This window comes from Labeo rohita, unplaced genomic scaffold (assembly GCF_022985175.1).
Source record: "Labeo rohita strain BAU-BD-2019 unplaced genomic scaffold, IGBB_LRoh.1.0 scaffold_61, whole genome shotgun sequence".
In the NCBI taxonomy this organism is placed as follows: domain Eukaryota; kingdom Metazoa; phylum Chordata; class Actinopteri; order Cypriniformes; family Cyprinidae; genus Labeo; species Labeo rohita.
In genome coordinates this window covers 760,161-787,035 of record NW_026129535.1, presented here as the reverse complement: position 1 = coordinate 787,035, position 26,875 = coordinate 760,161, and the positions used below count along the sequence as shown (strand labels likewise).

The 26,875-nt window shown below is 39.3% G+C and overlaps 1 protein-coding gene across 1 annotated transcript in view; it reads left to right on the top strand.

Moving 5' to 3' along the window:
* The window catches only part of timeless (timeless circadian clock), an 85,769-nt gene extending 62,880 nt beyond the window's left edge, over nt 1–22,889 (top strand). Inside the window, exons 18-30 of the mRNA XM_051103967.1 lie at nt 199–400; nt 1,572–1,711; nt 1,829–1,911; nt 2,032–2,152; nt 16,150–16,232; nt 16,474–16,622; nt 17,375–17,594; nt 17,675–17,743; nt 20,371–20,489; nt 20,648–20,876; nt 21,329–21,371; nt 21,492–21,565; nt 22,381–22,889. Of these exons, the coding sequence (XP_050959924.1) occupies nt 199–400; nt 1,572–1,711; nt 1,829–1,911; nt 2,032–2,152; nt 16,150–16,232; nt 16,474–16,622; nt 17,375–17,594; nt 17,675–17,743; nt 20,371–20,489; nt 20,648–20,876; nt 21,329–21,371; nt 21,492–21,565; nt 22,381–22,511 (1,663 nt within the window). The 3' untranslated portion in view covers nt 22,512–22,889. The remainder of the gene's footprint in view (nt 1–198; nt 401–1,571; nt 1,712–1,828; nt 1,912–2,031; nt 2,153–16,149; nt 16,233–16,473; nt 16,623–17,374; nt 17,595–17,674; nt 17,744–20,370; nt 20,490–20,647; nt 20,877–21,328; nt 21,372–21,491; nt 21,566–22,380) is intronic.
* Nucleotides 22,890–26,875: the final 3,986 nt, after the last annotated feature.

Sequence of the window (26,875 nt, the reverse complement as noted above, 5' to 3'; positions counted from 1 at the left end):
TTTGTCTTTTCAGTTTGGCTTTCTGTATCGGTCATACCGGGAAAAGTTATTAGCAATGGTGATTTAAAAAAAAAATAATAATAAATGGCAGATTTATCTGCCTTGTTAACCACTACTGATAATTTACTGTTTATTTATTTTGTAATAAGCAGAAACCACTGTTACTAAAATGTGTTATTAAATGTTTTTAATTGACAGGTTTGCCAATCCAAATGTTGTACGTCCATACATAATTCTGTTGCGCTCGTACTCCCAGAACTCTGTTCACACCAACCACTGCATCACACGCATGCTGCACAGGCTGGCTGTGGATCTAAAGATGGAGGCATTACTTTATCAGCTGTCCGTCTTTTCCCTGTTTAATAAGATATTGGGAGACCCAGCAGCAGCCGCCTATCAGGTAACACACTCTAATGCTTTAAATTAATATTCTCCATTATTACGGTGCAATTCGTTCTGCATCTTGTGTAACCATGTGGTGTCTGTAGCTTGACCAGTAGAGCATAGGGCTAATGATGCCAAGGTCATTGATTTTGATGCTTTAAAAAAGTGTTTACAGCTCTTCTCTCTCACACCTCTGATCAAATTAATTAAAGAAGTCCACTTCCAAAACAAAGATTCACATATAATGTACTCACCCCCTTGTCATCCAAGATGTTCATGTCTTTCTTTCTTCAGTTGTAAAGAAAGTATGTTTTTGAGAAAACATTTTTGTGTTTTTCTCCATATAATGGACTGGTATGGTGCCCCGATTTTGAACTTCCAAAAGGCAGTTTAAGTGCGGCTTCAAACGATCCCAAATGCGGTTGTAAACGATCCCAGCCGAAGGAAGAAGGGTCTTGTCTAGCGAAACGATCGGTTATTTTCATTAAAAATACAATTTAAATACTTTTTAATCTCAAACGCTCGTCTTGCCTTTCTCTCCCTGAACTCTGTGTATTCTGACTCAAGACAGTTAGGGTATGTCGAAAAACTCTGACCATATTTTCTCCCTCAACTTCAAAAATCACTTCAAAATCATTCTGCATCACTGCAGAAGTTCCAACCCAGTCTTTGCAAAGTGAACATGCAAAGAAGATCAAACACCCTTAAAAGGTTAAATGGCGATATAGGACTATTTCGAAGTTGAGGGAGAACATGAGTTTTTTGACATACACTAACTGTCATGAACCGGAACAAAAACAGTCCAGGCAGAGTAAGACAAGACGAGCGTTTGTCATTAAAAAGTATATAAGTTGTATTATTTTTATTAAAATAACCGTTATGCTAGATAAGACCCTTCTTTCTCGGCTGGGATCGTTTACAACCGCATTTAGGATCGTTTGAAGCCACATTTAAACTGCATTTTGTAAGTTTAAAATCGGGGCATCATATCAGTCCATTATATGGAGAAAAATGCTGAAAATTTTTGAGAAAAAAAAATTCCTCAAAAAACAATTTATTTACGACTGAAGAAAGACAGACATGAACATCGTGGATGACAAGGGGGGTGAGTAAATTATCTGTAAATTGTTGTTCTGGAAGTGGATTTCTCCTTTAACTCCCCTTGGGTTTTTTCTTTGTCCTTACAGGAGCTTGGTACATTTGCAAAATATGTTCTGAACCGGTTCTTTGTATTTGCTACTAAAAACAACAAAGCGTTTGTGGAGCTGCTGTTCTGGAAGAATGTGGGTGCTGTAAGAGAAATGACAGAGGGATATGATAAAGATGGGTAATTGCTCACGTTTTTACCTTGTTGATATTGAAGTTGATGAGAGCTCACATCTCTTTGAACTTACAATGTTCATAGGTTTATGATACGTTTTATTCATGTGCCCATATATATTAGTGAAGGCAAGAAAAAAGGCAAGTGGACTCCTGAGGAAGAGGAACAGCTTCAGCGATTGTATGAAGAGTACAAGGACTCTGGAGGTGGAGTTCCAGTCATTCACAGTGTCTGTTGTTTAGTTTTTGAGTGTTGACCAGTCTTCTAAATGATCTTTGTTGTTGTTGTTGTTGTTGTTTTTTTTTGTTCTTTTTCTTGTTCTTTAGTGCCAGACATTGTTGAGATGATGTTACCGCTGCTGAGCAGCAGCCGCACTAGACGTGAAGTGGTGTCTCACATAGTATCCATGGGTTTAGTGGACAGTGTGAAGGATTTAAAGAAAGAGAGGTATGATTCTTTTGTAAAAACTGTAGTTGGAAAGTAAAGACTGCTAGCAAAGTAGAGACATTTTGCTCTGTTTAAAATCCTCTACATAGGAAGCTGCATGCTTTCTCTCCCTCTTTTTTTCTTCTCTGTAATTCATTTAAATTCAGCTGAAATTTACAAAACCCTAAATTTGTGCTGCAAACATCAGTAACAGCTTTAACATGTCAGTGATTGCCAATGATTAATGTGACATTATTAACATTTAGCATATAAATCCATGTATTGATCAGGCTACCACTTTTAATTTTCAGATGCAAATTAAGAAATTGTTTCATGTTTTTATTAATTCCTCCCTTTATTTTAGTAAAAACATGAGTTTGCTGTATTTTGTTTCCATTATTTAGCTAAAATAAAAAAACAATTAAATAAAACCTGGCTATGATTTAGCTAAATCAATGAAAATTACAAACAGATTTATAAAACATCCTCATGTTTAAACTATCAAGTTCTCTCATAATAATCAACAAAGTGTACACACAATGTAAATAAGAGAATAATTTTGCAATGTGCGGCTGTTGAAAGTTAACTATTAAAAAGAATAGCTGAACATAAGATCACAAATAAAATATATTGTCTAAATTGTTACTGCGTTGAGTTATTATTTTGGAATAAGTATAAAACTCAACTCTATTAAAAACTGTAACTTGATTAGATTGATACTTGGTTTAATAAATAGAATATTGATTACATTGTTAATGTAAAAATATAAAATAGATTTTTTTTTTTTTTTTATTTTGCTGATAATGTAAGTAATGTTTATATATCCAAGAAAATGTGAATGGGACATTAATTTACATTTGATTTAAAAAAAAAATATATAATAAAATAAAAATAAATGTTGCCATTTTTTACCACTGCACACCACTGCTAAATGGATATGTACAGGGGTGCACATACATTTTTCAGTCTGGTTCTCATGAGAGCATCTGGAGATTTGGTTTGGTGCTTACACTGCACAGAGTGTGACCCATTAAATATAACTATAAAAAAATAAATCAATAGTAGTAATATTTGCGGTTTATGTAGGTTTTTTTAAAATAAAATAATAAAGTGTGTGTGAATGAAGTGTGAATACTATTATATAAAAAAAAATCAGTATTAAAAAAAAGTATTAAATAAATACTGTTCTTTTTTTAAATATTTAAATACTTTTTTTAAATATGATTTTTCACTATTTTCATCATTTTCAAGGTCAGCAGAATTGTAAGTAAATATGCCAGTAAGTATACGCACGGCCGGTTTTAGTGTTTCCAAGTTAAGTACGTTAGTGAATGAAATGTCAGTTTTGCTTTTTTCTCTGAAATGGGCAGCACCCTAGATTTATTCTTCAATTTGAATTGAAATCTCACACAGTATTACAGGTTGTCGACCTCAAATGGTGATTGTGCATTAACAGCTGTCAACCATGTCAACCACACAAATGATTGGACTGAACTTATTTACACAGCACGTTTTTTATTTTGGACCTGCAATAATCAATGAGTTTCACAGTTTTCATGCTGAATTTATGCCCACATCGAAAACATTGAAGCCACTTTTTGGTGGGACACCCCCTCTACGTGAAAAAAATTACTAATCATATTTTTCAAACCACTGCCTCGATCAACAAAAAATGGATATCATTTGAAAGCTTAGAGTCTGACTATTACAATGTATATAGCTTTGATTAACTCCAAAGTAGTGCTGAGTTGTTTGCTGATAAAATCCATTCGATTAAATCTAAAGATATTGCTCGTAGTTATAACACACAAAACCCAACGGGCACACATGGAGCGCAGCAGAAAAAACAACTGTACCTTTCACGTTGCACTTTTGTTTGTAACTTCATGAAACATGCATCAATCATGGAAAATTGCCATTATTTTCATAAAGTTATGTAGATTAGAAAGAGCCCAAACTCACAATAATCTGTAATTTAGATCTAAATAAATTCCTCATCGAGTTATAACACGCAAAGATAATGTAACTTTTACATGCTTATTCCGCTTGTCATTTTACAAAACATGCTCTGGTAATGGAAAATACCACATCAATATTTACAGCAGATTCTCACATTTGAAATAATAATAAAAAAAAATAATAATCCATTGCATCTTTTGTGTGTAAATAATACCTAAACCTATTAATTGAATAGCAGTTAGAGAGCTTTATTGAACACTTTTGTTTGTTTGTTTGTTTGTTTGTTTTTTCTTTCATATAACTAGGTACCTTTTTAAAGCTTAGAAATTCAGATTTTGAATGCATCCAACCATTATGACCAACTTTTAACAAAAGCTGAGTGCCTGTAAATCGGAGTGTACTGCCAGCATTTTCAAATAAGCCTGAAGGACCTGGTTAGCTGGATCAGGTGTGTTTAATTAGAGTTGAAGATAAACTCTGCAGGTTTGACAAACAACAACAATTTTACACAATAAAAAAAAATACATTTGTAAAGAAAATTCATTGTATTTATGGCTGACAATCATGTCACTGGCCACTTGATCAGCGCATTCCTGGGTTCATAAGGATAACAGAACTAGCTTCTCTACTGTGAAATAAATCACCATTCAATTCCACTGAGGTGATATGTAAATTTATTTTTACAGACGTCCATTTGAGAAACAATTACTGTCCTAATAGGGCTTAATATGTCAGAACTTCATACAGCTCAGATAGTCATGAGTCATGTCATTTGAAAGGTCTCAACACAAGCAGAATTGTTTGGGGCCTTGATTAAACTTGAGTGAGTCATTACTTATGTGTATGTCACTCAGAAAACAACAATTTAGGGCTAAGAAAAAGGCTACATTGGTTCCAAATTATATACCTTTTGATTACTTCATGATATCACCACAACATTTAAATCACATGCAGCCCGTATGTTGGGAACATCACCAAAAAAGAATTTTACTCCTACCTTATTCCTTTCCTGAGATATTGAATATCAAATAAGAATTTCCCTTGAGCACACAAATTTTTTCTTACATTTTATCTTCTATTTCTCAACATGAGAATGTCCAAATGTAAAGATTTTTTTCCCCTAAAAACATAGAAAGATTTCTATCAAACGATACTTACTAGGGATGTCACAATACTCAATATAATATCGAACTATTTGGTACGACATCCACGGTTCAATACACGCTTGTGAATTGCGGTTTTTCGGTTTTGCATTTAAATTTCCTTTTATTTCTCTCTAAATTTGCTGTGTGTGTGCCCGTGCTGAGATGAGGAACTGCCTCCCCGTTTATATTTGAAAAAGCAACATTTGCAGAGCATCTTCCCTTCTAATGAAATGCAGTGATAAGCCTTTCTAAACTTGCTGTCCAACAAAAGAGAACATCATAACTTTTTACTTCACAACATCAGTCGGGTGTTTGAAATAACTTCCTTTTGTGATCTGATGTGGCTTTTTTATCATAGAATGAGGCAGACAATATATTCTATACTGTATGTCAATTAGCAATGGCTTACAAATATACTTAATTATTATGAAAATACCAGAGATGGCTTGAAGAATAATATAAGCCATATATTATTGCAGGCGAGTGTTTAGTTTCAAGTTTCAAGTTCCCTTTCGACACTATACTCGTACTGCGTCGCTAGACGCTATGGGAAAAAGTCCTTTTTTCTCCTTGATTGAAGCTTTTTTAATAACGCAGTGAAACTGCACGGACATTGGATCGTGCAGTGAAACGAAACGAACCAATGACTCGGCAGCAGTGCTGCACGAGCCTATGACGACGAAGCCCGCCATAGCCCGCCAGAAGGGGCGGGGCCATGCGGCTATATAAGCGGCCATGTCGCAATAGGATCCTCGGATTTCTTCTCCTTCAGCGACGACATTCTTCGCTGACCTACGAGACTCGAAGCTTCTCGCCGTTGAAACGCCTTCGTAGCTGAACTAGCAACCCTCTGCTTGGCTGGTTCACTGCTTTTCCGCCGCCCACCCGCAGCGGTTCCAGCTGATTCCCCTGCCGCCATCCGGCAAGCCTAAAGAGCTTATTTCTAAGAGGTAAGTTCTAAAAGAGCAAATTTTGTAGCGACGTTGTTGCAAATGTCGCACTGCGAGTGTAGCTTGTGCAGCATGCACGGTGCAGAAGAGCAGTGAGTGCGCACTCACTAAGACGGAATGCTCTTATTGAGAGTATGAGTCTCGCTGTTGCTCGCGGACCTCCTCCACGGAGACAGCCCAGCTCTGTTGTTTCTTCTCTCTCAGCAAAGCTCGGAAAAAGAAACAGCGGAGTCAGGGAGCTATGCAACCGGGTCTGAGTGATCTCACGCCAGTGCTGAGCCCACATGCTCGTTCTCTCCGAGGCATATTGATCCGCCTGCGTGTCTTAAACGTGAGGATCATCGCCCCTCGATATACTGAGTGGCTCTATCCCTTTAGGCGGATCAGATCTGAACACTGTTACTGACAGCTTTGCATTTGTGTGTGTGTCGCTAAGGGAGACGGGCTGCTTTCTCTATGAAGGCGGTCTGCCCCTGTTTGCCTTGGGAAGGCGGGCCTCCCCACCCACCCCCCTCCTGTTTCAGTCCTCCTATTTTTCTCGGAGGACGTAACGGCGAGCTTGGGAGTTGAGCGATCAGGCTTGAGCATTCTCATGCCGACTTCACTTGGTCTGCCAGGCTGTGTTACACGCGAGGATCAGCGCCCATCATTACACTGAGCGGCTTATTCCTCCTAGGCAGATCGGAGCAGAACGCTGTCACATCTATTTATGGCAGCTTCGCATTTGTGTGTCACGTCGCTGAAGCTGCGTTCCCAGAGGCGAGCTGTTTTCATTATTAAGCAATCTATCTCTCGCATTTCTCTCCTTCCAGTTACCTCGGAAGAAGAAGAGGCGAACTCGCGATCAAACTTGAGTGATTTAACACCGGCAAAGGCCCGCGTGCGTCACTCTCCATGCTGCCTTGATCTGCCAGTGTGTTTTACACATGAGGATAGGCGCCTCTCGTTTATTGAGCGGATCGGAGCAGAACGCTGTCACCTTGATTCTATATCGCTGACAGCTTCATATTTTAATGCGCCTCTCGCCTGGGCCACGCCCACGCTGAGGCTGCGCTCGCTGAGACAGACACGCAATTCGCTGTGAATGTTTATGTCTTGTACTGCTTTGCTCGTGGCTCGTTTTCTCAATGTACACGGTCCCGCCCCTCCCCTCGTCCGCTACGGGCGAATCTGAAAGAAAGTGCGCAGCACTTTTCATCTGCCGGTGTGTTTACACATAAAGATCTTTAGTACTCCTCTTCTAATGAGTAGTCTGATCTTTTTAGATGGATTAATGGAGAATGCTGTCACCTAATGATTGTTATCACTGACATCTTCCAGTTTGACCCGTCTGGGCCACGCCCACACTGAGGCAGCGCGCACAGGGCTGACTGCTCTTACTATGAGAGCATTAAGTATAGCAAAGCATTTTCTGAGAGCGCCCCATTCAGTTTCGGATGCCTAAGGCATATGTTTGTTGTGAATACTGGGCCCGTTCATGTGCCCACACAACTATCCACTGTGATAGCGGGCAAATAAAACTTAATGTTTTCAAAGGAGAGCAAGTTTCCTGTTCTGTTTATCATTAGTGTGGGATCTTAGTATGGCGACAACCTACTAAAATGAATCCAACCCCTTCTCACGTGGGCTGAGGCCTGGTAGGCCATCCCTGGAGTGTCAGACTGGGGTTTGGGGATAATAAAGCGAGGCTGTACACTTCAATTCGCTCAGAGACACCCATGTTCAGTGGCGTGGTCTCCACCTCGGTTCAGAGCAAGGATGCACATGTCTTGTGCACCAAGGTGATGAATCTGCTGGCTAGAGGAGTCATAGAAAATGTCCCCCCAGCTCAGAGCGAGTCAGGCTGCTATGGCTGCTACTTCCTCGTCCTCTAGAAGAATGGCGGTCAAAGGCCCATCCTCAATCTCGGACACTTGAATCATGCCCTCATGAGATGGTCATTCAGGATGATTACATTAAAGTGCATCCTCCTGTAAGTCTGCCCGGGGAACTTACTTTCACATCCAAATTGCCCCCCACCACAGACGATTCTTGAGATTCGCCTTCAAGGGAGTGGCATGCCAGTACACGGTCATTCTCTTTGTACTGTGCATAGTTCCTCACACTTTTACAAAGTGCATGGGTGCGGCTACTTCCCCTTGAGATAGAAGGGAGTCCGCATTCTGAATTACCTTAAAGACTAGCTCATCCTGGCCCAGTCGGAGGATGAGCTACTATCTCACAGATCCTTCCTCCTCAGCCACTTGTTTGCCTGGGACTCTGGGTCAATTTTGCCAAGAGTACACTGTCTACCAGTCAACGTATATCGTTCCAGGGAACAGTTCTCGAATAAACCCAAATGAGGGCAGTAGTCATGCCAAAACATGCACTGGCCATTCAGCAGCTCGCGGCCTCTTAAGGCATTTCAGAAGATGCTGGGCCTCATGGCTCCTGCGTCTCTAGTGCTTCAGTTGGGCCCAGTGCTAAGGCTGGGCCTGCTTCGTATGCGGCCCCTTCAGTATTGGTTGAAACCCCGGGTTCCATCTCATGCGTGTCGTTACAGACACTTGTGTATCAGGGTGGACCAGGTCTGTGTAAAAGCCCTGATCCGCTGGAAGGACTCGCAGTGGATGGAGAGATGTGCAGCAGGGAGATGGTCACAACAGATGCTTCCAACATGGGTTGGGGAGCTCTGTGCGATGTCGCTTTCTGAAATGGGCTTAGCTTAACTTGCGTTTGCTGAGGGCAATGCACGTACCGGGCAGACTCACCCGCGGTGCAGATATGCTACCACGAAGCAATGTTCCCTCTGGGGAGTGGACACTTCACACACAGAGGGTTCAGAGAATCTGGGAGATCTGTGGCAAGGCAGAGGTTGACCTTTTCACCTCAGAAGACAACTCCCATTGTCCAATTTACTATTTGAAGGACAGGAACATGTTGGCCCACAGCTGGCCCAACTTCCTCTTTTATGCTTTTTCCCTGACGTTCTTGATCCCTCAAGTAATCAGGTGAGTCAGGGAACAGAAGCACAAGCTTCTTCTGTTGGCCCCTCTCTGGAGAAACCAACATCGGTTCTCGGAGCTGTGCCAGCTGCTTGTAGCAGCCTCCCCTGGCCTATTCCCCTGAGACGGGACCTCCTCTCTCAGGTGAATGGGACAATATTGCACCCCCAGCCCAAGCTGTGGGCTCTGCACCATTGGTCTCTGGACAGGAGTCTGTAAACCTTCTAGAGAGTGTTCTGAACACTATCTCTCAAGCTAGAGCTCCATCTACAAGATGCCTCTACGCTCTTAAATGGTCTGTCCTTTCCGCATGGTGTTCAACCTGCGGCGAAGACCCAGCCTCCTGTGACATATCGGCTTAAGGTTTACATAGCTGCTATAATGGCTTCCAATGCCCCAATAGCACGCCAGTCAGTAGGCAGGAACAACTTGGTTGTTCGATTCTTGAAGGGACCCAGGAGGTTGAACCCTCCTCGTCCCCTCACTATCCCCACTTGGGACCTCCCTACGGTCTTGAGGGCATTGAAGGGCCCTCCTTTTCGAACCAATACGAGGTTTAGACTTTCAACCCCTAACGTTTAAAGCTGCTCTGCTGCTGTCAGTCAAGCATTTGGGAAATTTACAGGCACTCTCTGTAAACCCCTCCTGTCTTGAGTTCAGACCAGACGACTCCAAGTCATCCTGAAACCAAGACATGGATATGTACCGAAAGTGCCCTCTACTCCCTTTCAGACGCGAGTAATTATGCTGTCTGTGTTCCCTCCCTCAGAGGAGGACCAGGAGTTGAATTTACTCTGCCTGGTCAGGGCATTGAGGATTTACACTGAGCAGTCCGCCCCCTTTAGGCAGTCGGAACAGCTCTTTGTTTGCTTCGGTAGCCGCGATAAAGACATCCGGTCACGAAGCAGGAATCTTCTAGGTGGATAGTCGACACTGTCACGTTAGCTGCAATGTCCCATCAGGGTACGTGCCCACTCCACCAGAGGCACAGCCTCGTCTTTGGCGTGGTCTAGTGGTGTGTCCATTGCAGAAATTTGTGTGGCAGCCAACTGGGCCTCGCCGTCCACTTTCACTAGGTTCTACAACCTGGACGTTCCCACCCTACAGGCGAGGGTCGTTTCTGTATAATGGAGCTAGTTCTGTGCATGACTGAGTTAGCATGCCGGACTGAGCCACCTGCACGCTCCCGGGTTACCGAGGCTGTGCGGGCCCCATGGGAGCGACTTCAGGCTACACCTGCAGGCTATGTTAATTTTTGCTGTATTCTAGGCCCCCAAAGTGTGCTTGGGCAAAAGTTTATTAGTCGTTCCTATACCATGACACGGCGTGTATGGAACAGTTACCATAGTGTCTAGCGACGCAGTACGAGTGTAGTATCGAAAGGGAACGTACTTGGTTACTGTCCTAACCTCGGTTCCCTGAGATACGGGAACGAGTACTACGTTACTAGCAGTGCCATGTCGCTGCACGACTTGGTCGTCGCTTCAGTCGAAGTAACCTGAGGATCCTATGGCGACATGGCCGTATGGCCCTGCCCCTTCTGGCGGGCTACGGCGGGCTTCATCGCCTTAGGCTCGTGCAGCACTGCTGCCGAGTCATTGGTTCGTTTCATTTCACTGCATGATCCAATGTCCGTGCAGTTTCACTGCGTTATTAAAAAAGCTTCAGTCAAAGAGAAAAAAGGACTTTTTCCTATAGCGTCTAGCGATGCAGTACTCGTTCCCGTATCTCAGGGAACCAAGGTTACGACAGTAACTGAGTACATTTACTTTATTTATATAGCACATTTAACACAGCCACAAGACTGACCAAAGTGCTTTACACTTAGAGACATCATCATAAAATTAGGAGCACAAAACTACAACCAAAAAAAGAAAAGAAAAAAAAAACACAAAAAATATAATAGGCAAAATAAAAACCTGTGGAAACCTGTGGAATGTGGAATTAAAAGAAGGTTCTGGTCGCACAATCTTAAACTTCTCAAGGGGTATACTGATGCAGCAATTCAGATAAGTAGATGGGTGCTTGATGGTGCAAATATTTAAAAACAAATACTAGAATTTTAAAGTGTATTATAAATTGGACAGGCAGCCATTAAAGGGCCTTCAAGAACAGAGTGACATGATCCCTTTTAAAATGTGTCAATCTAAGCAAGACAAAAGAGTGTTCATGGCCAAAGGATCATTTTTCTTAAAAGGTAGATAGATTTGCATGTCATCAACATAAAAATGAAATGACACCCCATGTTTCCTAAAAATGGAGCCCAGAGGTAGCATATATAACGAAAATAAAGTGGGAGTCAAGATAAAGCCTTGCAGAAGACCACAGGGGAAAGAAGAAGTGGAAGAGAAGAATTCTCCTAGCCTAACCACGTTTTTCCTGTCAGACAAAAATGACTGGAACCACTTCAGAACTGTGCCAAAGAGACTCACCCAAGATTCTAGTCTATCGATTAATGTAGAATGGTTAATAGTGTCAAAAGCATCTGATAAATCTAAAAGAATGAGGACCACAGAATTCCCCGTATCAGTGGCTAAAAAGATAGGATGGGTTTTCAAATGCTGCACATTTTGTAGGTCTCTCATATCTGACATGCCCATTTCAGGTCTTGCTGTCTCTACTAATGAGCTGATGAGTTGAATCAGGTGTGATAGATGAGGGAGACACCGGAAATGTGTAGTGTTGGGGGTGCTCGCAGAACTGGTTTGAAAACCACTGCTTTATCCATATTAGAGATTTCCTGGCTGGAACGTGTGTTATCTCTTTGACGCATATGTGGATTTTCTGCATGAGGTCGCCCTCTGTCCAGTATGAATGAAACCCATCCTATTTTGCGTAACAATCGGAAAAATAATACCTCTCTCAAAAGAAATATTAAGCAGACATATAATAATCCATGCTTTTTCCAGTGTACAGAGGTTTACAGGAGTATTTTGTTGTTAAGTAGATGCAAAAAAAAAGAAAAGAAAAAAGAAAATACACACTGTGGCAAGCTATCAGAACCGAACCAAACCAAAAACTGTGGTTTAAAACCGAGATGCGTATAATAGTGACACCAACTCTATAGCGGTTTGCCCAAGCGTTGCAATTATTTAGCATTTACTACACATTCAAAGAGGTACTCTAAAATACTGGAACTGTACAGTAAAAGCTAAGCACACTTCAAGCACAGCTGTCACTAATATTGCGCCATAACAGTGGTAGAATAGCGGGGACATTAAACATTTAAATGATGAATAATTAAAAATGCAGAAGACCACAGGGGAAAGAAGTGGAAGAGAAGAAATCTCCTAGCCTAACCACGTTTTTCCTGTCAGACAAAAATGACTGGAACCACTTCAGAACTGTGCCAAAGAGACTCACCCAATATTCTAGTCTATTGATTAATGTAGAATGGTTAATAGTGTCAAAAGCATCTGATAAATCTAAAAGAATGAGGACCACAGAATTCCCCGTATCAGTGGCTAAAAAGATGTCATCTAACTTTCTCAGAAGGGCTGATTTAGTACTGTGGGCAACCTTAAAAGCAGATTAAAAGTGCTCAAACAAACTGTTTAAAGCAAGAAAAGACAAGTTTGAAAAACACAATCTTTTCCAAAACCTTAGAAACAAATGGTAGAACAGAGATAGGGCGATATATTTTTTTTTAAAACAGATAACTCGAGTGAAGGCTTCTTGAGTGGTGTGACAGTAGCCACTTTCAAATAAGCAGGAACCACGTCTGTTGAAAGACACTTTTTAAAAAAGGACAGTAAAAATCTAGGATGGATAACATCATATGAAGAAGAGGATGGTTTCAATTTAGCAATCGTGTCTTTGAGTGACTGAAAGGAAACTCAAAAACATTCCAAGATGCAGACAACGGCAGGGGAATTGACAGCTTGGTAGAGGAATTATAAGCTACCAGTCCTGGTTTAACTACTTTGTCCTTAAAAAAACCTCAAGAAGCTTTCACAAAGAGCGACAGAGGCAACCGATATAGTATTGACTGGGGGGTTAACAACAGAATTGATAACAGAAAACAAGACCTTAGATCTAGACTGATTGTACAGAATTAAATTGGAAAAATAGGTCACCTTAGCCAATTTGGCAGCTCTCTGATAAGCCAATAAACTGTCTTTGAACAGCTGTAATGAAATGTGTAAATTGTCCTTTTTGCACTTTCACTCAGCCTTTTTACAAGTTTGCCTTAGCAGCCGAGTCTCAGCAGTATGCCACAATTCAGATTTAGGTTTGTGCTTGAAAGGCTTTAAAGGAGTAGTTTTATTCATTACATCGAGCCAAGCACTGTTTAACTGACTGAGATGTTCGTCCGCATCCAAGTCTAATAACAGAGAGTCCAAAAGTAAATGAGAACAGGACTTAGTAATACACTGACTAAAATTGACACTAAACTAAGAAGAATAAACCCGAGACAGAGATGGCACTTTAGTGGAAACATGAGAAAGACTAGGAAGACACATGGAGAATAAAATAGGCTTATGATCAGAGAACATATAATCAGAAACAGTAACATCAGTAATATCAACCCCATAGGAGAGAATAAGGTCCAGAGTATGACTGTGAGTGGTGCCTTTAACCCACTGTATCAGGTTAAAAGCATCAATTATATCAAGAAATTCCCTCGAAAGAGGGTTTGACTGACAGCAAACATGAATGTTAAAATCACCCATCAATAAAAAGTGTTCAAATTTGGTGACAATGTTACCAGTGAAGTCTGTGAATTGCTGTAGAAAGTCCTTAACTGAATGTGGAGGATGGTAGATCAGCCCTAGGCAAATAGGACCGTTCCAGTCAAGATGGATAAGTTGGGCTGCAAAGCTGGTATAAATTTCCAGAGGGACGGAGTGACATTGCGCACAGTTTTGCATAACAGTCACTAACCCACCCCCACGTCCGTTTATTGTCCTTCATCATTCAGAACATTTAATGTTATATTTTGTTTTTATTCAGCTACAGCAATAGCGATACCTTTATCCCAGTGGTTTTCAAATGCTGCACATTTTGTAGGTCTCTCATATCTGACATGCCCATTTCAGGTCTTGCTGTCTCTACTAATGAGCTGATGAGTTGAATCAGGTGTGATAGATGAGGGAGACACCGGAAATGTGTAGTGTTGGGGGTGCTCGCAGAACTGGTTTGAAAACCACTGCTTTATCCATATTAGAGATTTCCTGGCTGGAACGTGTGTTATCTCTTTGACGCATATGTGGATTTTCTGCACGAGGTCGCCCTCTGTCCAGTATGAATGAAACCCATCCTATTTTGCGTAACAGTCGGAAAAATAATACCTCTCTCAAAAGAAATATTAAGCAGACATATAATAATCCATGCTTTTTCCAGTGTACAGAGGTTTACAGGAGTATTTTGTTGTTAAGTAGATGCAAAAAAAAAAGAAAAGAAAAAAGAAAATACACACTGTGGCAAGCTATCAGAACCGAACCAAACCAAAAACTGTGGTTTAAAACCGAGATGCGTATAATAGTGACACCGACTCTATAGCGGTTTGCCCAAGCGTTGCAATTATTTAGCATTTACTACACATTCAAAGAGGTACTCTAAAATACTGGTACTGTACAGTAAAAGCTAAGCACACTTCAAGCACAGCTGTCACTAATATTGCGCCATAACAGTGGTAGAATAGGGGACATTAAACATTTAAATGATGAATAATTAAAAATTAAATGTTATAATGCTTTATTATTGTTGTTACTAACTTTACCACTGATTTATTTAATTATTTTTATCTTTATTTACAAGTGAAAATGTGTCAATTCCACCTTTGAGCAAATAGACTTTTTGGTTGAATACCTACTGTAAGCTACTTTTTCCTCAGTTGAGTATTAAAGATGGCTTTTAGCTGAATTAATGGTCCTTGGTGATTCATAAAATACAAGTCACTGGTTTCTGTCACTTTCATAGTCATAAAAGCAAAATAAAAGCATAAAAGTAGGAAATTTGTTAGACACATGTAACGCACCAATACCTACAAAAAAGTCCCCCAGTATATAGTCTGAAACCCAATAGGAAGTCTGTCATTTAGAATTTTCTCAGCAAGTTTTGAGCTGTTTTTGCCATTTTCAGCCGTTGTATTTAAAGAGCTCCTCCTAGAGATTTAAACAGATCAACACCAAATCTAAAGGAAGTTTCTGTTAATCAGCCATACAATGTTTGATCTGCCCGAAACTTCTCAGCTCCACCTGCTGGCAACAGGAAATGTCATGTTTTACGCTGTAAGAAACTGCTCCTAGAGATTTAAAGACATCAACGTTATATTTGGTCAGTCTACTGTAAAGGCCTTTGCCATATTAAATTGCAGTAGCTTGAGTTTTAGTTAAGTGCCATGTTTAGTTTAGTGTCCGTGGCAGGCTAACAAAGTTCGATGTTTTGCCATGGGAATAGGTGTTGTAGCTCAGCCATACAATGTCCGATCCGCCCCAAATAATAAGAATCCTGGCCTGAACACATCTAAAAGCCAATATTCTGTTATAATCATAGTGCCACCTGCTGGCAACAGGAAATGACTTGTTTTACACTAACTTAAACATGCAGTGTCCAATCTGCACCAAACTTCACGTTCGGTAAGAGTCCTGGCCTGAAGACATGTAAAGACCAATATTCAGTTATACCCATAGCGCCACCTGTTGGCAACAGGATACGTCATGCTTTGCACTAACTCAAACATACCATGTTCATCTGCTCCAAACTTCATATGTTTGATAAAAGTGCTGGCCTGAAGACATTACATGCCAATATCCAGTTATAGTCAAAGCGCCACCAGTTGGCAGCAAGAAGTTTGGCACATATAAATGACTTTGACATATTCCTTCTATATTTACCACTTTAAAGCATATTGCCCATCTTTCGCTGTTTTCCTAAAGCCACTGGTTGCTGGTGAGCCCGGGTGCACGGGCCATTTCATTTTCTTTACTTCAGATTTGTTTTTTTTTGTTTGTTTGTTTGTTTGTTTTTTTGATCAGGAAAGGTACTCGTATTGTGCTCTGGACTGAAGAACAGGAACAGGAACTCCAGATGCTCTTTGAGGAGTTTAAAGACTCTGATGGTTAGTGTAATTATTTGTGATTATTACCAAAATATCTTCATTATCACTATTTTGTTTTGAGAACTTTAAAGCGAAATTCATGAAATCAGTGTAATTGCGCTCTGGTTGTGTGAAATTGTTTGCTCAGTAAATAAATAAATCAAACAGAATATAATCATCACATCGACCTAACTCTGTCTGTTGACTCCTATTGCTATGCCTGCTAAGTCCTTTATTTCTGCTTTCTCTGTTTCTTTCATAGATGTGCTTGGAAATATTATAAAGCGGATCACAGCCAAGCGTTCAAGGGCAAGAATAGTTGACAAGATCCTCAGCATGGGTCTAGTTTCAGATCGCAGAGATCTTAACAAGAAGAGAAAGCGCAGTGCTCCTGGGAGAAGTACTGGAATGGTGCGTCCATCAACATATAAGTTCTATGGTGTAACATAAACCTGTGATAGGGCAGTCAGTGTAGAGGTGAATACCAAAAAGAAATTTCAAGGTCACATTTCATCCTAAAATTAAAAGACTTACCAGCTAGTTGAATAAATGGGAAATTGAATCATTGACTCACTAGATTTGTTTAAAAATGCACATTCATTCATAAACGAAACACTGCTGTGTTTGAATGGAGATGAGCAGCGGTTCAGTTGTGAGTTGTTTCAAACTATTTTTGACAATGAAATAGAGCAAAATCAGGCAATAGTGTTGTAGTCAGACAATGTAAGTCACTTAATATTAACTTATTGTTTATTTAACCATTGTAATAAATCAATATCTCATTTACAAATTCCCTTAAAAATCATTAAAAGCTGTCACTCATCTTAGTTCATCGCAATTTCACAAGGTTCCATTATAATCAGCAAAGCTCTCTACACTTCACAATGAATCTTTTACTGACACTCTCTCTACACTTTGTTTATGAAAGGATTCATGAGATATGTCTGTGATACATTACTCAACGTTGCAAAAACGCGTAGAAACCTTTGAAGCTCCCCTGAGCACATAGACAGACATGATGATCGGGTCAGTCGCACTGGTGCTCCTAAATATTTTTTCACACGCAAATGCGACTAAATTGGTTACACTGTAGAGCCCTGGGAGTTCTTACAGTAGCTGCTGTTCTGTCGACAATTATACAATTTTATTTGTGAATATTTCAGACAGAGGAAGAGTTCTTTGATCTGACTGGAGAGTCACAGGAGAAGGAACTGGACATAGATGAAGAAGAAGAGGATAAATCTGATCAAGATGAAGATGAACAAGACTATGAAGAGCATGCTGGCAACTCAGCCAAAGAACGACAAAAGAGCATGAGTAGAGACACTGCTTTGGAGAAAATTCATAGTCTGAGAAACATGGTCCAAACTTTACAGCAACAAGGTAAGTACCATCAGGCATGATTCTGAGATTCTCTCTAAGTGAAGGCTGAGATAATTACTAGAATTTTTTTTTGTTAACAGGTCTGTCAGGGCCTGTCCTATGGCTACAGAATTCGCTTAACAGAACTGCTGATGATCGTGAGGAGGATGGTGAGTACATAAAACATTAGTGATTAAAGCCTTTGTTACTTCTGCTTGCAGTTAGTGATAGTTGATAGTATTCACAGATCTCTACAGATATATTAGTGGTTTGAGAGTGTACAGCAGGATTACTCAAAGCATTTTGTATGTATAAATGCAGAGATGTCCATTTTTAGAAGTTTTTATTGTAATTCTCTGAATCACTAAAGTTGGAGAGAATAATAACCTTTTTTTTTTAGTATTTTAATATGTTCTTTGAGGTTCAGACATTTTTTGTTTTTTTAAATGCATTTAACTGTGCATGGTTTACAAAACAATGACCCGAAATTTGTTTTGTCCCATGTCCTGCAGGGTAGGCAGTGTCTTACATTTCAGTTGTCTGTATTTTTTTCCTTCACAGACTTAATTTTTTTGTTGTTTTGCGTATAAAACAGGTGTTATAGACATAGCTAAATCATTATCATTTAGGTATAAGATTGTGTTTTTAAATCAAGATCTTTAAACAATTAATGGTGCAGTTCTATCTCTTTGTGCATATTGCACTTTTGTTTTAGTGCATTTACAATTCAAAATTGCATTGTTAAACAGTATGATGTTTTTGAACATGGAAAGCCATAGAAAATCTAACTGCAAGCAGCGATGGCAGGCACAAGAAGCGATTCCACCATAAACTGGTGTCTTTAGAAAAATGCACAGTCTGCAATATGCATTTAAGTGGGTAAATATAATACGATTATGTCAGTTTCATTTGTATGTGCCCCTCTTTCTACTGCCAGCTGCCTGTGTTATGACCATGAACCACTATTAACATCCATGTTTACCTACCTTGACCAAACATACAACGTTAATTTGATCTAAATCATCACATGAAGATGTGTGAGACTTCCTGTTTATATTTTTTAATCCCTTGCTACAGCAACACTGCATCTGCCTTCAGCATCTTCAATGTCTGCATAATTTTGACCATGTCTTGTTAAAAACGTAATCCCCTTGAAACATTCAGATCTTGCCATTTTCAAAAAATACACATTAAATCAAACCTGTTAGTTCCTGTTGGGTTGCGGTAATGACTATAATTTTGAAAGTTGTGCAGCTTGATAAACAATATATGTACATATTCAATATATGTATTGGTGACTTAGGAAAAACGAATGCAACCAGATTAGTCAAAAAGTGTGTGATTTAAATTTCATATTTGAAATCACTTAAATCTGACATTGACTGTCTCATAAAAGTAGTTTCTGAAATAGCTATTTTAAAAACCCTGTAATTTTTGTTTTTTTTGTTTTGTTTTTTTTAGGCTAGACCTTTTAATGCGGCATGTGCAGTTCTAAGCATGCATTTCAGAACACGTTTCCTCCATATTGTGCACTGTGCCTTCTCTCACTTAATGTATAGTTGTATGCTCTATATTGTGTGCCAAAAATGTCATGAACAGCACTGAACAAACTATTTGCAAAATAAAAACAAGCACAATAATCTAAGTCAGTTATATTTACATAATGTCAAATCCATTGTAAATTAATGTAATAGAGCCTGTTTACCTAAAGTTTCCAATGAAAGTGGTGAGGCTGATCACACAGAACAAAGCTCAATATAAAGCTCATAAATGAATCTCGAATGTAATTTTCAAATAGCATGGTATAATATCAGCTGTTTATCACAACAGTTGTTGATGACTACTATTCATTTATAGCACACATAAAAAAAAAAAGACCTCAGTGTACACCAGAGTGTGGGAGCGGAGCGCAGAGTAGAGCGGTGTGATTTTTTTTTTTTTTTTTTTTTTTTTTTTTTTTATAAATGAAGTGAGGAGTGTCAATTTTAAAAAGTCGGAGCATTGTGGTTTTTATTCGCTCCAAAGGCGTCGATCTCCAAGAGCAGGGTTGGGCACCCCTGTCTTATGCTATTTTAGTTGCTATGATTTGGAATATCCACGGCAGCAACGTATTACTAGTATCTAATTTTTAAGAATTTTGCTAAATTTAAAAAAAAAAGCAGTAACCAGTAATATTCTCCATTGCTGCAGGCAGTCGTTGTACAAGTAGGATGGTTTGTCGGTATTTGTCCTGCCCCTCCTCTGTTTATGGCTGTTTTTTTGTTTGTTTGTTTTTTTGGCTCAATATTGCTTGCTTTCTGACTTCAGTTTTTGCTGATAACCTTGCTATTAGATGGACCCATCTGAGGAATGAACTCCCTAAATCAGTGCTTATGAAGCCTGTCTGGGAGACCCCCACCACTGCACATTTTGTATTTCTCCCTCATCTAACAAACCTGATTCATGCAAGATTTGTATTTGGTGTGTCCAGTGAGAGAGACATGCAATATGTGCAGTGGTTGGGGATCTCTAGGACAGGGTTGAGACGACTACCTTAACCATTAGCAAATGAAACAAAAATAACACAACAGCCCCCTACATTTTTTTCACCGCATAATGTTGTTTGATACAGCATGATCTGTTTCTCTTCAAAGCATGTCCAGAATGACTGTATCTGTAGAAAAGCCCTAGGAACCACCCAAAACACCCTAGCCTTATTTTGGCAGGTTATGCACCATTGGCAGGTTGACGCCACTCAACGTTTCTTAAGAAGATGCAAAAATAGTTCAGTTTAAAAATATGCCCTCTCTTTCTCCAGGTGTTTCTCATCCTGTGGCACTGGTTCCTCTGACAGAGGAGAATGAGGATGCTATGGAAAACAGGACTTTCCAAAAACTTCTACGCTCAGTTGGAATCCGTGCACCCACAGATGGACAGGTTGGTCTGGGCTTCTTTGTTCTCATTTTCAGCCTCACACCTAACGTCTGTCACAAGTATAGTCTATTTTTTTTAGAAGCTTCCATATTGCTATAACAGTGATTATTTGAAGACACTATGCACTATTCTGTCATCTCATTAAATGTGTCATGCACCAGGAGTCTTTCTGGAGAATTTCTTCCAGTCTGAGCGTGCATCAGCTGAGGACATTAGCAGCATCTCTTGACCTGGTGGAGGAAAGTGCAGCTAAGGGGGACTCTGAGGAAAAAGAGGAAAGCAGTCTGTCTGTTGAGAGGAAGGATGATGATAATCAAGAGATGAGAGCTCAAGCACTGAGAGCTTTGCTGTTGTCACGCCAGAGGAAATGTGCCTCTTCTAAATCCAAGGGTAAGCATGCAACATTTTTGTTGATGCCGGTGTTGATATTGTTTTAGGCCAAGCACTTCTAAATGCAATTATCTATTAGTTGGTCCTTTGTCGTCTTTCACTCTGTGGCAGCCCATAGAAGTTCTATGCTAACACACAGTCTGAGCATGTACAATTGCAAATACTTATAAGCCCTCTAGCACCAGAAATTTTATTTTTTTCCTTTCAAATTTCTGAGTTCATGCCAAGTTAAATGCACTGATATGTTTTCGATTTCAATTTCACTACTGTTTTTTAATTTTCCAAAATCATCATCGGAATGCTACTTTTAATCAAATGGTTTGTGCTTGGCCTCATAATTGCTGCTTGTAGCTATATGGAAAATGCATTTCACCATGTGAACTATTTTAAGTACTTATTTATTTTGTAATTACAAATTAAGTGATTTAAATTGTATACTCTGTATTTGTAAGACTCTACATCATGTGAGGGGAGTTCTGATACTGTGGAACAAAGGTCAGTGCCTTGCCTTGTTATTGATGTACTTCTTGAATGACTGAAGTTTGTGAAGGTCCACACTAAACATGACTTTCTTCACATTTGTACTGAATGTGATTTTGATTATTTGTGTTCCAGTGATCGTATAGAGGAGAAAATCTCAAAGAAGAGAAGAAGAGTGTTAGATGAAGACGATGATGATGATCAGAGAGGTAATTAACAGCATCTCAAAAGCTTTTGCAGAATTTCTGTCAAACAACTTCAGACATTTCTGGTCCATTGCAATGAGTCATTGTTTTGGTTTGTTTTACAACAAACAATGCGTTTCCGTGATGGTCATGGTGTGCCAGGCATAGATGTTACTAGTTGGTGTTATCTTTACAATCATCCTTTTTCCTTAAAGGGGTCATGAACTGCCTTTTTTATTATTTTGTACTGTTCTCTGAGGTCCACTTTCAGTGTTATTAAGATTGCATCAAAAACATCATAATTGAAAAGTAATAGGCTATTTTCTGTCCTTGTTTTGAACCCCCTCATCGGAACACTCTGTTTAAATAGATGTGGTAGATTGTAGACTCATTCCTCAACCTGGCAGACTGCTTTCAATATAAGCTGTTTTTAGGCTAATAAGAAAGTTTTAAGTTCTAAAACTTACTGAATGTTTTTAGTAAATTCTTAGTAAATTACCTCTTATATGTCAAAAGATGAAGGGAATTTTGTTTTTTCAGGTCATGACCCCTTTGAAGCTGTTTGAAATTAGGCAGGTGCAGAGTAGCCTTTATACTAGCAAGCCTCTATTGGCTGTTCACTTAGTATCCAACAGTGGTTAAAAAAAGATGCAGTGACTAGATTAGACTTACATGTTTTAATATTAATACTTTTAAGCAAATTGTAAGATGAGTCATTTAAGGTCTTTGTGAAATTTTGAAATGTGTATCAAAGAAATCAAAATATCTAGAAATGCAGCGCAAAGTGCAATTCCGCAATTTATCTAGGCGATTAATTTCTCTATTTCTCTCTCCCGTAGATGTTTCAGATGTGGATCCTTTATCCAGTAATAACTTTGAAAGAAGCATCAATTCAGACCATGAGAGTCCTGCTGCCCCAGCTAAGCGCAGATGTAAGAGAGTGTTAAGTGATGAAGATGAAGATAACTAGAAATATGAATACATCACAATACAATTATAACCCCACCCCTTTTTCATTTTAACTGAATTATTGAACTGAATTAAGTTCCTGAAGTAGTTACCCAGGAAAATAATTGTTGGCCATAGTTGTGGTATTTTACTATATTGGGAAATGTTTGTTAATGTAATTTCAAAAGTCTTTTTTCACATGCTTTTTGGTTTAGGAACTTGATACAACAGCATCTTCCCCTCAGTGTCAGTAAAACAAAAATTGCTGTCTTGTCTCATATTCTATAGGCTTTGGCTCAGTGTTCACAGCTGACTAATTCTTATACCGAAAAACATTTTGCTCTTATGAGGTAACTGACTGTGCTCTTTGTATGTTAATAAAATTTACTGTATGAAACTATCAGCTTTGTAATATTTGGCAAATATGTATATATAAATATGTATATTTGGCAGTCATAATTTTATTCCAGTTGCAGCTGCTGTCTGGTCAGTTAAATGGGATTAGATATGATGTCTATAAATTGATTTCACAACCACTCCAACTGAAAGAAATTAGGTAATTTAATTTCAGCTTCTTTTGTTTTCAGTGAGCTTGGCCTTTGGCCCCTTTTTTAAGCAACATAATTAGACTACTGTAGCAAGCGTTCAGTTTAACTAGATAAGTAATTCTGTTACTCCATAACTACATAACGTAACTCTTTTAGCTAAATGTATATGCTTGTCTCAAGTTCAAAAGCAAATTATTTACATTTATGGTTATGACAATATTAGCCATGCTAATAGTATCCTAGCATAAAGGAAATGGAACCATCCCTAGGCCATCATTGGCACTTTGGTTGCCACTTAAGGTTGACACCCAGTATGAGTGCCCAATAAGGTTGGGTTGTTTTAAATGCCAAACAGCCCCAAGCTTGACATGCAAGAAATCAAAAACTAATCTCCCAAAGAGGGTTCTCATCACTCTTCTGTGCTGAATTGGTGGTGGTGGTGGTGGGGGTTGTTTAGTTTACGTATCCTTTCACATTTAGTCACGTTAGTCAGCGTGTGAAGCATCCGAAGCGTAATGCCTTTTTTTAAATAATAATAAAAAAAATTGTTATTTCAGGGTGAGAATTATTAGGTCATAGAAAGTAACCTGCTCATAATACTTGTAATTTTTAACAGCACTGATTTTCAATAGCCATTTTGGCCACCGCTGAAATCGGCCATACCAGGGGTCTCCAAACTCAGTCCTGGTGGGCTGGTGTCCTGCAGAGTTTGGCTCCAACCTTAGTTAAACACACCTGTACCAGCTAATCACGGTCTTACTAGGAATGCCAGAAGCTTCCAGGCAGGAGTGTTGAGGCAAGTTGGAGCTAAACTCTGCAGGACACGGGCCGTCCAGGACTGAGTTTGGAGAGCCCTGGGCCATACTATCAGGGCTGGCCCTAAGATTTTCTAAATTCCCCATCTCCAGTTTCATTCAACCACCCCGCATCCCCCAACATACACATTCTACAAAAGCACCTTAATTTAAATTATTTCCTAATTTTCTTTCTCAGTATTGTTATCTTTCAGGATTTAAATACTTAAATATATAACGTTATAAAGATAGTTTTTCTCTGCCTTTAACAGGACTGCTCAACACTGTGTGCCACTGACATCTATTGGGCACTATTGGTCTATTGGTATTGCCATGCATATGCTGCATTCTGCCCTACTTAACTCTGAGGATTCCCTTCAATTCCTTCACAAGAAAATGCATAGAAAATACTTGAGGGAAAATGTACTCTAATTACTCAAAGGTTAAATATTTGCCCTTTTTAACAGTTTCAGCATTTCAACCAAGATTACTTGCCACTTGAATTTAATTTTTGTTACTTTGTTTTCACAAAATCTTTGAGATGTTCTGTTGGCGTCCTTTCTCTCAAGGAACATCTTATACATGCAGTTTGTGAACTCTCAGACTCCATTGTGTCTGCAGTTTGAATCAACTCAGAAATTGTTGGTGTACTTTTTGCAATCCTGAGGTTGAGCCAGATTAGAATAGAACTTCAGAACCACTTTTTGCTGTCGACTGAATAGTGGATCATCATGGTGATGCACTACTTGGGCATTTCCTAGCACTACTTTTTCTATAAATCACAAATGATCTTGAAATTGTGTGTAGTTGAATGGTTTTAGATCTCAACCTTGTCATTAACACAAAATAGAGAAGTGGTTCCCAATCCTGGTCCTGATGTACCCCCAATACTGCACTGCCTAATCAAACACACCGGATTCAACTCATAAAGACTCCCAAGATCTCAAATGTGTGTGTCAGATAAGAGACATCAAAAACGTGCAGTGTTGGGGGTACTCTAGGACCAGGATCGGGAACCACTACTCTATTATATGTCAGCGACATTAATTAGGTGGCGTTTACAAGGCAGAGGTCTGAAACCAGTTAGTTGCATGCAAAGTAGTGTTTGGAGTCCTCCAGGACCAGCATTAGGAACCACTATAATAGAGCACCAGTTAACATCCAAAGCACTAAGCACTTTTCTACCTCAAAGCCCATTTTTCTAAGTAGGACCATGTGGATTTTACTATACGCATGTATTATAAATATACACCCCAGGTGTACACAGTGTTTCCCACTTTAGAATATCAGGATTTTGCATGTTGATTGTGCTGCTGTTGTTTACCCTGTTGTTTTTCTTCAGTTTTGTTGGTGAGGTCAAGGTGTATTATGCTTAGTGTCCACCGCAGTTTCCTCCCCTTCATCATTTCTTCCATTATGCTGTAACTAAACTATGCTCTGTGCAACTTGGTCACAATTGTGTCACCTGAACTTTAATTAGTTCCTTAAAAGTCTGTACTGCCCACTTAGCTAGTCCATTTGATGATGCAAAGGTGACATGTTATTCCATTTCTGGACATGAAATCTGTATTCACCTTACAAAATACTGAGCATTGTAAGATATGATGATGTCTGGAATGGCATGCATACTAAAAAAATACTTTTGCAAGCACTCAAGAGTAGCAGCTGTTTTTTTTGCAGAATTGCAGGAAATGTATCCATCTACTCAGAATGGACGTCCACTAAAATTAAGAACATTTTCCCCAAAAATGGAAAAACATCCATATAAACTCTCCTCCAAGGCTTTTGTGGGCACTGCCACGAATGAAGTGGTACAAAAGCAGGGGCTTTTCTCTGTTCTGGACATACTTCAGTCTTTCACGTTGGCCTCAATGTCATCATCAAGTTTGGGCCACCATAGGTAACTCATAGCCAGGCCTTTTGTCCTCAACATATCTGGGTGAGACTTATGCAACTGTTCTACCAACACAGAATGTCCCTGTTCTGTGTCCCCCCATAGCACACACCCATCTTGAACGCTAAGCTCTTGCTGTTTCTGTTTACAAGGTGCAAAGTCAGTTGTATTAATGTGATCAGCCCACGCTTTCATCACATACTCACAAACTCTTGAGTAGCTTGACTGACATCTCTGTGCCATGTCTAGATACACTCTTTCTTTGATGCTTCCTTAAAAATCTCTGGAATGGGGAAATGCCTGAGGGCATCCGCATTTTCACTATCCTTGGCCGCTCTATAATCTGGCCCCTTTTTATCCAGCTATGAATAGCAACTGAAAGTGTTCAGGATACAAACCCAATGTATCTTTCAGTTCCATCTAGCATGTGATGTGCCAGCATAGCTGTGACGCCATGAGGTGGGGTGCCACAGGAAAATATTAATCCTTTTTTACCCATCATAGGGTACTAACATCCAATTTCACTGAAGTAATAGTTTGGATTGTTGAAAAACTTTCTCTTCTTCCACCAAATAAATAAATAAATAAAAAACTAACAATAATACTTATAAATATAGCTGCAAGCAGCAATTACTGGGGTTCAAGCAAATAAGGCCTTTGAGGTGCTATAGCTTTAGGATGTAGTCCAAACCAAAATATATGACTAACATTTTCTTTTATTTTTTTTGTTTTGCTTTCTTTTCTTTTAGGTTTTATAGACTTTGGTGTACAGTAGATCATAATCATCTTATTAAGTGGTCCTGTTATCACTGTCCAAATGCAAATGTTCAACATTTTTGATAATTGTTTATCTAAAGTGTCCAGAGAATTTTACTGCAGTAGTTTTATTGATTTTGAGTCAAAAATCTTGGACTAGTTCACAAAAGTAGGTTTTTTAAATAATAGCAAATATTAAAAGAACACTTGAGATATATCATATTTCATATATCATATCATTTTTTTTTTTTAAAGCCTTTTTAACTGTTATAGCGCCACCTATGGTCTGATGTCCATGAAATTTGAGTTTTTTTGAGTTTTTGTTTAGGTTTTATAGGCTTTTGGGTGTATGTGGCCACGCCCATTTTGTAAATGACCCTGTTATAGCTAACCA